The 12,327-nt window shown below is 45.8% G+C and overlaps 1 protein-coding gene across 2 annotated transcripts in view; it reads left to right on the top strand.

The window, feature by feature from the left end:
* The first annotated feature begins 1,675 nt into the window (after positions 1-1,675).
* DCUN1D4 (defective in cullin neddylation 1 domain containing 4) overlaps positions 1,676-12,327 on the top strand; it is an 85,587-nt gene continuing 74,935 nt past the window's right edge. For both annotated transcript variants that reach the window (XM_040418880.1, XM_040418879.1), the window contains exon 1: positions 1,676-1,791. In XM_040418880.1, coding sequence (XP_040274814.1) covers positions 1,773-1,791 — 19 coding nt within the window. In that variant the 5' untranslated portion in view covers positions 1,676-1,772. The remainder of the gene's footprint in view (positions 1,792-12,327) is intronic.

Genomic DNA, 12,327 nt, shown 5'->3' with positions numbered 1-12,327 from the left:
ATGAGTGGCCAATGAGCCACATCACCAACACCTTCCCAAGCAAGGAAGGGAGCGTGCGCAAGGCCGAATTCAAGATTTGGAAGTTTGGCGAGTGTAAGCTATTCCTCAGGCCAATAACTGAGTTTGTTCTATTGTTTTCACCTGAGGGACCTAGTGGTGGAGTCTGTTGACGCCAGACAGGGAGTGTTCTGCCCAGAAGGGTTAGGGGAAATGAGTACAGATCATGTCTGCCAGAGTTTGGTATTTCTGTAGTGATTAATGTGGTTATAGCACCATCTAGCGGTGTTAAATTGTATTACACTTTGTTTTTCTTGCTACAAAGACTACTGCATTGTGGGTAGTGCAATGCATTGTGGGTTATTGCAAGGCATCCTGGGAAAGAGAAGTCTCCAGTCTCCAGGACACAGTACAGAGCTGTCCTATGCATATCTCCTTCTTAAACTCTACCATCCTTATAAAAGCATATCTGGTGAGAGATCTACCTTTGTTTCAGGGACATTATGTTATGCAGCGCTGTCTAGTTAGTTGTAATTGTTACTCAGGGAGTTACTTCTGTTAGCTAGACATGCAGTCTTATGTACAGGCAGCCATTTTACCATCTGCTTCAATGTTAATGTAATGTTACAGTACATGCAATTCTATGCTTAATACTTATACATGCTATTTGTATTCTTATAGTTTTACCAATCAAATACTCCTGTTTTACCAATAAACAAGTCAGACTACAAAAAAACAGTCCTCTTATTTGGAAGACAGGGATGGTTTATGCTGAATGTCAGACTGCACACTGTGTGAACGTGTATGAAGACAGAACAATATCATTGTATAATACTGTTGAGGGGACCCTGACAATAAAATATTTTAGTCCTTCTTCTGGCTGGGCCCCTTCTGAGTTAGGGCCCCAAAGCATCCAGTTCCCCTATAGCTATGCCCCTGGAAAGGGTGAGGGAAAAGTGAGGAACCTAAGTTTGCTGTATAGGAAACTCTGCAAAGAAGGAACCGGGCTGAAAGAAGTCATCATGGCGGTCTGGCCAAATGGAAAAGATAAGGAAAGAGAATGTCTACGGGTGCGTTGTCCGCATCTTTTGGGGCACTACTGAGATGAATGAATCTGCATCTGATCCGTGGCTACGGCTGTGTGCATGATCCTTTACTGTGACATGTCAGTTGACAGAAATATAAACCTGTTGGATCCTAGCGCACCCGTATTTACTATGATTAGTTGCAATTTTAGCAGCAGGACATTGCGGCTTTATGTTGCATTGCCACATGTCGCTATGTAGACCTGGAATTACTGGTAAAATATCTTAGAAACTAAAAATAAATGGTAAAAATAATAGTTCCCTGCCATCATCAGGCTTCTCCAATGTATGTGACAGGCCCTACAATGAGCCTTCCTAGCCTCACACCAAACTCTCCCTACAAGCTCATGACGTCACGGGCAGGCAGCCCTCGGGACACAAACTGTACATAAACGCCTGTCTATTTATGGGCGTGGTCTAGGAAACAGGCTGTGTATGACGTCATCAACTAGCCACCTCCCAAAACCAATAAAACCCGCCCCAAGGACCCGCAACCTCCAGTCCCCGCCCACTGCCTTGCCGATCCAATCATTGAGATGGAGGGGTGGGACCTCAGGCGATTTCGTTCCAATCTGTGTTGTTGTGGGCGTGGTTGAGCAGAGTGCGTGTGCCCTGAGAAGTGAGTGCGGGTCGAGTAGCTGAAACGGGGGGACCGGGCTTCTAGTGCCTGTCTGTCTGCGTCACACGAAAATGCACTCGGATGCTGTCAGTAAGTACAGGCCGCGGCGGACTCTGCTCCACCTGTTATCGTCCTGGAATGTGCCCGGAAAAGGCGGGGGCTGCTGTGGCTGAAGGGGGTCTGTGTACGTCATATGTCATAGAGGTGGCGCCCCCTAGCTGGAAGCGCTGGGGCAATAGGGGCATTGTGCAAGACTAGCGGCTGCTGCGTAATAATAGCGGCCGCCATCATCGTCTGGCGCTCCATCCCCCTCTCCGAGACAGACCTCCTTCTCCCCCCTCTACCCCTGTGGGATATAAAGCTCGGCCTGTCAGCCTTCGGGGTACACAGTGGCTGGAGGAGGGAGGTAGTGTGTGCGAGGCTCAGTGCTGCCATCTAGTGGCAGGGCAGTGACGGCTTGGATTTCTCAGCTGGTCCATGTCTGCCTTTGTGCGTAGGCACCTCAGACATCAGTGGTCGTGTCAGGGTGCAGTTTTCTGACAGGTTATACACACAGGTAGCAGTGTTACTACCCTCCAGTGAGGGCACATGCCAGTCTTGTAGCCATCCATTGGAGTAGGACTATGACTTGTGTCTGTGGACCCTGCCTGTGAGCGGTGTGTTGCATGATGCTATCTAGCTCCACCCTTTACCACAAAGGCGTTTCAGGGCGGTCAGTAAATGTGTCGGGCAGTGGTATAACGTGTCGGGAAACATGTCACGCAGCGGTATAACGCGTCGGGCAGCGGTATAACGCGTCGGGAAGCGCGTCGGGCAGCGGTATAACGTGTCGGGAAACGCGTCGGGGAGCGGTATAACGTGTCGGGAAGCGGTATAACGTGTCGGGAAGCGTGCAGGCAAGCGGTATAACGTGTCGGGCAGCGGTATAACGTGTCGGGCAGCGGTATAACGTGTCGGGCAGCGGTATAACGTGTCGGGCAGCGGTATAACGTGTCGGGCAGCGGTATATCTCAGCTAAAATTTCCATTTTTCTAGAATATTTTTGCCGTTTTCAGGCATGTGACACATTTATACAGTAGTCACGGGATGAAGGTGCCAAGTGCTGTCTACTCAGAGCTGCCCGCTATGTGGCTTCACCTTTGGCGCGTTAATGACTGTATATTAGGGAATTTTCTAGGGGTGTGTGTTTTTTTTTCCTTTCCGCCTGTATACCCCTTTCAGAGAAATGAGAATCCTATAGGGACATCCATGTATCTAATGACTGCCTATGGTGAACCGTCATGGTGGGGAGGGACATCTGAAGTGGTGTTAGACGTAAAAAAGCCCTGAACATTCCTGGTTCTGTTTTTAACCCCTTCTACCCAGTTTTCACCTTCCTGCCCAGGCTTATTTTTGCAAATCTGACGTCATTTTATGTGTTAATAACTTTGCAATGGCTTTACTTATCTAACCAATTCTGAGATGGTTTTCTGGTGACACCTTGTACTTAATGTTAGCGGTTAATTTGGGTGAATAATTTTTTCCTTTATTTATAAAAAAAATTATAATACAAAATTTACAGAAAATTTTGGGGGAGAAAAACACATTTTCTAAATTTGAATTTCTCCACTTTTAAGACATTCCCCATACGTCTACTTTATATTGGCATCGTTTTGAATGTCATTTTATTTTTTAGAATATTAGAAGCATTTTTTCAAGAAAATTTCCAAAACCATTTTCTTGAGCACTAAGGCTGCTTTCACACTTGCGGCAGAGGAATGCGGCAGGCAGATGGAACTGGCTGCCGGAATCCTCTGCCGCAAGTGTGAAAGCAGCCTTATCTCTGTCCTGAAAAGTCCAAAAGACTGAACTGAAGACATTCTGATGCATCCTGCTCTCCATTCAGAATGCCTTAGAGTAAAACTGATCAGTTTGTTTCCGGTATTGAGCCCCTAGGACGGAACTCAATGCCGGAAAAAAATAACGCTAGTGTGAAAGTACCCTAATTCAGTTATAAAGTGATTTTGAGGGGCTTAGGCTACTTTCACACTAGTGTTTTTACTGGATCCGGAAGGGTTCAGCAAAAGCTCTTCCATTACTGATAATACAACCATCTGCATCCGTTATGAACGGATCCGGTTGTATTATCTTTTAAAGGGGTTGTCCAGGATTGGGGACATTGTTCTAATTGTACAACAGTAAAACAAATATTACACACATGCCTATCCTACCTTTGCCACCCATGTCTGATGCCCCATTTTCATATTGCAAATTCTAAGCCGGAGGTGCCTATTTTCTCATAGTCAGTGACGTACCGGGTCCCTTGCTGCAGAGAGAAGCCTCTTCTTCCGCTTCCCAGGGAGCCCGGTGATGTCACCAACAGCCTCTGTAATTATGCAGATCGCAGGGAGGAGCGGTCACTAGGCTGTAAGACATTGCGCTAAGCCACGCCCCTCCAGTCCGGTGACGTCACCAGGCATGGCACTTTCTAATGAATGGAGGCGGAATATTAATGAGGGGGCGGAGTTACAGCGGAGATGAAAGTTAGCTGTAAACACGTGATGCCGCGCTGCGCTGGAACCCACAGTGCAGTGCGGCAGGAAGTTAGGCAAAGATAAACATATATTTAAACAATGCGTGGGGGACCATCGGAGCCATGTAGAAGTGGCGAAAATACCTCGACACATATGGGGGGAACTTGAATCAACTGTTAATAGTGAGTACACTTTAAAAATATATATATATATTTGATCCCGGACAACCCCTTTAACATAGCGAAGACAAATCCGTCATGAACTCCATTGAAAGTCGATGGAGGATGGATCAGTTTTCTATAGTAGCAGATTGTTTCAGAGATCCGTCTTGCTCCGCATCCCATAATGGAAAGTTTGCGGTTTGCTTTCCGTCCTGGGATGCAGAGAAAAATGGATCCGTCATGACCCACAATTCAAGTCAATGGGGACGGATCCGTTTTTTTTTTGAACACACTCTGCCACAATAGAAAACGTATCCGTCCTCCATTGACTTTCTAAAGAGTTCATGACAGATCCGTCTTGGCAATGTTAAAAAATAATACAAATGGATCCAGAAGGTTGTATTATCAGAATGGAAGCGTTTTTGCTGAACCCTGCCGGATCCAGTAAAAACGCTAGTGTGAAAGTAGCCTTACACAGTAAAAGCATTTTTGAAAAGAAAAAAAATCTTGTTTTTGTGTTGCCATTTTCTGAAAGCTGTATTTTATAATTTTTTGGGTGATTGTCTTAGGTAGGGGCTTTTTTTTTTGTTTGGTACCATTTTGGGGTACATACAACTTTTTGATCGCTTGGTATTAGCCATTTTTTGGTTAGCTTGGGTCACAAAAAGTGTGTTTTGGCACCGTTTTTATCTATTTATTTTTACAGAGTTCACCTAACTGGGATGATCATGTGATATTTTTTTTTTAGAGCCGGTCGATAAGGACGTTGAAATACCTAATTTGTTTATTTTTCTTTTTCCCTTTTTTGTTATAATTTGATATAAAGCTACTTTAACACTTGTGGCAGAGGAATCCGGCAGGTAGTTCCGTCGCCGGAACTGCCTGCCAGATCCGTTAAAATGTATGCCAACTGATTTTAAAGACTGATTTTAAGATTGAGATGCCGGATCAGTCTTTCCGGTGTTATCCGTAAAAACGGATCCGGCATTGCGGTATTTTGAATAACGGATCCGGCACTAATACATTCCTATGGAAAAAAAGGCCTTCAAGCAAGTCTTCAGTTTTTTTTTTTTGGCCGGAGATAAAACCGTAGCATGCTGCGATATTATCTCCGTCCTGAACAGTCAAAAAGACTGAACTGAAGACATCCCGATGCATCCTGAATGGATTGCTCTCCATTCAGACTGATCAGTTCTTTTCAGATATTGAGCCCCTAGGATGGAACTCTATGCCGGAAAAGAAAAAAAAGCTAGTGTGAAAGTACTCTTAATTATGGGAAAAGGGCACTTTTTTTTTTTTTCCTTGGAACTTTTTTTTATTTATTTTTTATTATGACTTTTTTTTTTTTACTTAGACTTCGACTTTTGGGCGTCTGATTCCCTCTGCAATGCATTACAATACATGTGTAGTGTTGAGGCAACTTGTGTTTTCAAGTTCGGTGCACAAGGTTCGTGTTTTCTAAGAATTCCGTTATGGATTCCACTACCGCGGACCAGGGTGGATTTGATTTAAATCAAACTGATTTAAATCACTAGTCAGTGAGGCTTGATTTAAATCATAGTTTTCTACATAAAGACTAATTCTTGCTGGTATAACTTATTATATACAAGTAGATGAAGATTTTTAGAATAACAACTTTTCATATTAGTTTGATTAGGTTGATTCTGCATTCATAGGTTTGTAGAAGTTAGGATTAAGGTATTTTTCTCAACTCTGTTCATGTTATAACATTTTTGCTGTGAAGAAGAGGCATGTGATCTCTGCTGAGTCAAATTCAGTTTTGAGAACTGCAAAAGTATACCAAGCATCTGTGATATCTTGTAGGCAGAGAAACTGCCCAATAATCTTACAAAAACCTCTGGAAGAGCATGACATTGTAAATGGACAAAGGGGGAAACTAACTCTACTTAGGGAGAGAGCACCTTAATCAGTGGGAGGAGACTTTTAGGCCATACATGCTCCTCTGGAATTCTGGGAGGGAAGAAATGCAAATGAGCTCTTAACAAGCTTTGCCTCTAATTCCACCAGATGTAAGGCAGCTATCCTATGAGATAATGTTCAGCTCTTAAAATAAGCCTTAAGACATGATTTGGATAATGAATAAGCCAGCACCTCATCTGCAGACAGCTGTTTCGGACACAGACCTCCTACCAGTTAAGCCAGTACTCTCTGCTCTGCACTGATGAGGGGCAATCACCCCGAAACAGCTGTCTGCAGATGAGGTGCTGACTTATTTAATATCCAAATCATGTCTCAAGGCTTATTTTAAAGCGAACCTTTCACCTGGATTTCACTTAATAAACTATCAAAAGTACCTTCTAGATCATCCTCATTGTGTTAGCACACGGTCTCTTCCCGCTTTTCTGGCATGTATATTCATGGGAAAATCGCTTTATAAAGTACTCTTCTCCAGCTCCACAAGTCACGGTAGAGGTCAAGGGGGTAGCCCTTCCCTCACTCCAGGCTGTAACTCCCCTGCCCTAACCCTGCCTCTATGCAGTCTAATTGACACCCGGCTCAGTCGCCGGGACCGCGCTTGTACTGGCGGCGCATGCGCCGTCGGACTCAAGCGCGATCCTGTAACTGAATCGCGCGTGAGGAAGAGAAGACAGGCAGGCATCGGGGACGGCGCATGTGCGATTCAGTTACAGGATCGCGCTTGAGTCCGACGGCGCATGCGCCGCCTGTACAAGCGCGGTCCCCGCGACTGAGCCGGGTGTCAATTAGACTGCATAGAGGCGGGGTTAGGGCAGGGGAGTTACAGCCTGGAGTGAGGGAAGGGCTACCCCCTTGACTTCTACCGTGAATTGTGGAGCTGGAGAAGAGTACTTTATAAAGCGATTTTTCCATGCATATACATGCCAGAAAAGCGGGACAAGACCGTGTGCTAACACAATGAGGATGATCTATAAGGTACTTTTGATAGTTTATTAAGTGAAATCCAGGTGAAAGGTTCGCTTTAAGAGCTGAACATTATCTCATAGGATAGCTGCCTTACATCTGGTAGTATTAGAGGCAAAGCTTGTTAAGAGCTCATTTGCATTTCTTCCCTCCCATTGTGAATGGATTGATTTTTTATTTTTTTTATAAATTAAAGGAAAAAATTATTCACCCAAATTAACCGCTAACATTAAGTACAAGGTGTCACCAGAAAACCATCTCAGAATTGGTTAGATAAGTAAAGCCATTGCAAAGTTATTAACACATACAATGATGTCAGATTTGCAAAAATAAGCCTGGGCAGGAAGGTGAAAACTGGGTAGAAGGGGTTAAAAACAGAACCAGGAATGTTCAGGGCTTTTTTACGTCTAACACCACTTCAGATGTCCCTCCCCACCATGACGGTTCACCATAGGCAGTCATTAGAAACATGGATGTCCCTATAGGATTCTCATTTCTCTGAAAGGGGTATACAGGCGGAAAGGAAAAAAAACCACACACCCCTAGAAAATTCCCTAATATACAGTCATTAACGCGCCAAAGGTGAAGCCACATAGCGGGGAGCTCTGAGTAGACAGCACTTGGCACATTCATCCCGTGACTACTGTATAAATGTCACATGCCTGAAAACGGCAAAAATATTCTAGAAAAATGGAAATTTTAGCTGAGATATATCGCTGCCCGACACGTTATACCGCTGCCCGCCACGCTTCCCGACACGTTATACCGCTGCCCGCCACGCTTCCCGACACGTTATACCGCTGCCCGGCACATTTACTGACCGCTCTAAAACGCCTTTGTGGTAAAGGGTGGAGCTAGATAGCATCATGCAACACACCGCTCACAGGCAGGGTCCACAGACACAAGTGATAGTCCTACTCCAATGGATGGCTACAAGACTGGCATGTGCCCTAAGGCCCCTTTCACACGGGCGAGTATTCCGCGCGGATGCGATGCGTGAGGTGAATGCATTGCACCCGCACTGAATACCGACCCATTCATTTCTATGGGGCTGTTCACATGAGCGGTGATTTTCACGCATCACTTGTGCGTTGCGTGAAAATCGCAGCATGCTCTATATTCTGGGTTTTTCACGCAACGCAGGCCCCATAGAAGTGAATGGGGTTGCGTGAAAATCGCAAGCATCCGCAAGCAAGTGTGGATGCGGTGCGATTTTCACGCACGGTTCTAGGAGACGATCGGGATGGAGATCCGATCATTATTTTTCCTTATAACATGGTTATAAGGGAAAATAATAGCATTCTGAATACAGAATGCATAGTAAAACAGCGCTGGAGGGGTTAAATTTTTTTTTTTTAACTCACCTTAGTCCACTTGATCGCGTAGCCGGCGTCTCCTTCTGTCTCCTTTGTTGAATAGGACCTGTGGTGAGCATTCATTATAGGTGAAGGACCTTTGATGACGTCACTCCAGTCATCACATGGTACGTCACATGATCTTTTACCATGGTAATTCACCATGGTAAAAGATCATGTGACGTACCATGTGATGACTGGAGTGACATCATCAAAGGTCCTTGACCTATAATGAATGCTCACCACAGGTCCTATTCAGTAAAGGAGACAGAAGAGAAGCCCGGCTACGCGATCAAGTGGACTAAGGTGAGTTGAATTTTTTATTTTTATTTTTTAACCCCTCCAGCGCTGTTTTACTATGCATTCTGTATTCAGAATGCTATTATTTTCCCTTATAACATGGTTATAAGGGAAAATAATAGCAATCTACAGAACACCGATCCCAAGCCCGAACTTCTGTGAAGAAGTTCGGGTTTGGGTACCAAACATGCGCGATTTTTCTCACGCGAGTGCAAAACGCATTACAATGTTTTGCACTCGCGCGGAAAAATCGCGGGTGTTCCCGCAACGCACCCGCACATTTTCCCGCAACGCCCATGTGAAAGAGGCCTAACACTGCTACCTGTGTGTATAACCTGTCAGAAAACTGCACCCTGACACGACCACTGATGTCTGAGGTGCCTACGCACAAAGGCAGACATGGACCGACAGACACTTATCATGTAACTGCATTAAAGGGATTCTGAGGGCGTTAAAGAGGACCTGTCACCACAAAATGCAACACAATCTGACAGCACAATGTTGTAGAGCAAGAGAAGCTGAACAGATAGCATAGTTTTGTGGGGAAAGTCATTCAAACTTCCTGTGTACAGCTATTGGTACAGGGAGGAGGTGCTGTCAGTGACTGACAGCTACTGTATTTTCCGACGTATAAGACGACTTTCTAACACTAGAAATTCTTTTCAAAAGTCGGGGGTCATCCTATACACCGGGCATACTCAGATCCGATGGTATATTCTAACCCCCAGGCGTTCCCATGGTGACAGGGACGCTTGCCTGGGGGTTAGAATATACAGGGACCCGCGGCTCAGAGGAGTATACATTTATTAACTGTAATACGTAACTTTAACTTTAAATCAGCGCTCATCTCTTTACTAGGGTACCTTACTCTCTGCTCCGGTAACAAGCAGTGCGGGCGGCGCTCACTCACTAGGCGGCGCAGGCGTGTGACGTCAGTGAGTGAGCGCCGCCCGCACTGCCTGTTATCGGAGCTGAGAGTAAGGTACCCTACTAAAGAGATGAGCGCTGATTTAAAGTTAAAGTTACGGATTACAGTTAATAAATGTATACTCCTCTGAGCGGCGGGGAGGGGGATCTGTGGATGGCACATGGGGAGGGGGATCTGTGGATGGCACATGGGGAGGGGGATCTGTGGATGGCACATGGGGAGGGGGATCTGTGGATGGCACATGGGGAGGGGGATCTGTGGATGGCACATGGGGAGGGGGATCTGTGGATGGCACATGGGGAGGGGCATCTGTGGATGGCACATGGGGAGGGGCATCTGTGGATGGCACATGGGGAGGGGCATCTGTGGATGGCACATGGGGAGGGGCATCTGTGGATGGCACATGGGGAGGGGCATCTGTGGATGGCACATGGGGAGGGGGATCTGTGGATGGCACATGGGGAGGGGGATCTGTGGATGGCACATGGGGAGGGGGATCTGTGGATGGCACATGGGGAGGGGGATCTGTGGATGGCACATTTAGCATAAGATGCTATATAGTGTCATCCACAGATCCCCCTCCTCAAAACAGTGCCATCCACAGATCCCCCTCCTCAAAACAGTGCCATCCACAGATCCCCCTCCTCAAAACAGTGCCATCCACAGATCCCCCTCCTCAAAACAGTGCCATCCACAGATCCCCCTCCTCAAAACAGTGCCATCCACAGATCCCCCTCCTCAAAACAGTGCCATCCACAGATCCCCCTCCTCAAAACAGTGCCATCCACAGATCCCCCTCCTCAAAACAGTGCCATCCACAGATCCCCCTCCTCAAAACAGTGCCATCCACAGATCCCCCTCCTCAAAACAGTGCCATCCACAGATCCCCCTCCTCAAAACAGGGCCATCCACAGATCCCAGTCAGTTCCCTGGACTGGAGAAGATCGTCTTGAGGACAGGGAGGGCTGGGCATTCAGGGGTAGTCTTATACGGCGAGTATAGCCCAAACCCTATATTTTTTATGGAAAAGTTGGGGGTCGTCTTATACGCCGGAATATACGGTATCTCTTATACACACAATGCTATCAATCACTGAGAACATCTCCTCCTGTACCAATAGCTCTTCACAGGAAGTGGAAAAGCAAAGATATAAATGTATAAATCACAGGTTTTACTGAATCTCCCCCCCCCCCCCCCCCCCCCAAAAAAAATATACATCAATCTGGTCAGCTTATCCTGCTCTGTAACGTGGTGCTGTCAGATTGTATTGTATTTTGTGGCGACAGGTCCTCTTTAACCTGTCAGATTGTACGGGCTGCGCTGCAGTGAGGTGGACCCGATGCCTTCGGCATACAAGGTTCAGGTTATCTAAGGCTACTTTCACACTAGTGGCAGGACGGATCCAACAGGCTGTTCACCCTGCCGGAGCTGTCCTGCCGCTATTTCGCCGTGCCGCCGGACTGCAGCTCTCTCCCCAATGACTATAACGGGGGGGGGGGGGCGGCTCTCCGCCCCCCCCCCCCCGTTATAGTCATTGTCCGACTTTAGTCTGGCGGCCTCTCACCGCGCACTGCCATGCTGCGCCGGAGCTCCGCCACCCTTGGGGACGGAGCGGCAGTCGCACAGCGAAAAAAGGGTGAACAGCCTGTCGGATCCGTCCTGCCGCTAGTGTGAAAGTACCCTAAGAATTAAGTAAATAAATTCCATTAATCCATTCACAACGGGAGGGAAGAAATGCAAATGAGCTCTTAACAAGCTTTGCCTCTAATACCACCAGATGTAAGGCAGCTATCCTATGAGATAATGTTCAGCTCTTAAAATAAGCCTTGAGACATGATTTGGATAATAAATAAGCCAGCACCTCATCTGCAGACAGCTGTTTCGGACACAGGCCTCCTACCAGTTAAGCCAGTACTCTCTGCTCTGCACTGATGAAGGGCAATCACCCCGAAACAGCTGTCTGCAGATGAGGTGCTGACTTATTTAATATCCAAATCATGTCTCAAGGCTTATTTTAACCCCTTAAGGACTCAGCCCTATTTCACCTTAAGGACTTGGCCATTTTTTGCAAATCTGACCAGTGTCACTTTAAGTGGTGATAATTTTAAAACGCTTTGACTTATCCAGGCCGTTCTGAGATTGTTTTTTCGTCACATATTGTACTTCATGACACTGGTAAAATGAAGTCAAAAAAATAAAAAATTTTTGCATAAAAAAATACCTAATTTACCAAAAATTTGAAAAAAAATTGCAAATTTCAAAGTTTCAGTTTCTCTACTTCTGTAATACATAGTAATACCCCCAAAAATTGTGATGACTTACCATTCCCCATATGTCTACTTCATGTTTGAATTATTTTGGGAATGATATTTTAGTTTTTGGGGATGTTACAAGGCTTAGAAGTTTAGAAGCAAATCTTGAAATTTTTCAGAAATTTACAAAAACCCAATTTTTAGGGACCACTACAA

Source organism: Bufo bufo, chromosome 2, assembly GCF_905171765.1.
Source record: "Bufo bufo chromosome 2, aBufBuf1.1, whole genome shotgun sequence".
NCBI classification, from domain to species: domain Eukaryota; kingdom Metazoa; phylum Chordata; class Amphibia; order Anura; family Bufonidae; genus Bufo; species Bufo bufo.
This window is presented reverse-complemented; position numbering and strand designations above follow the sequence as displayed.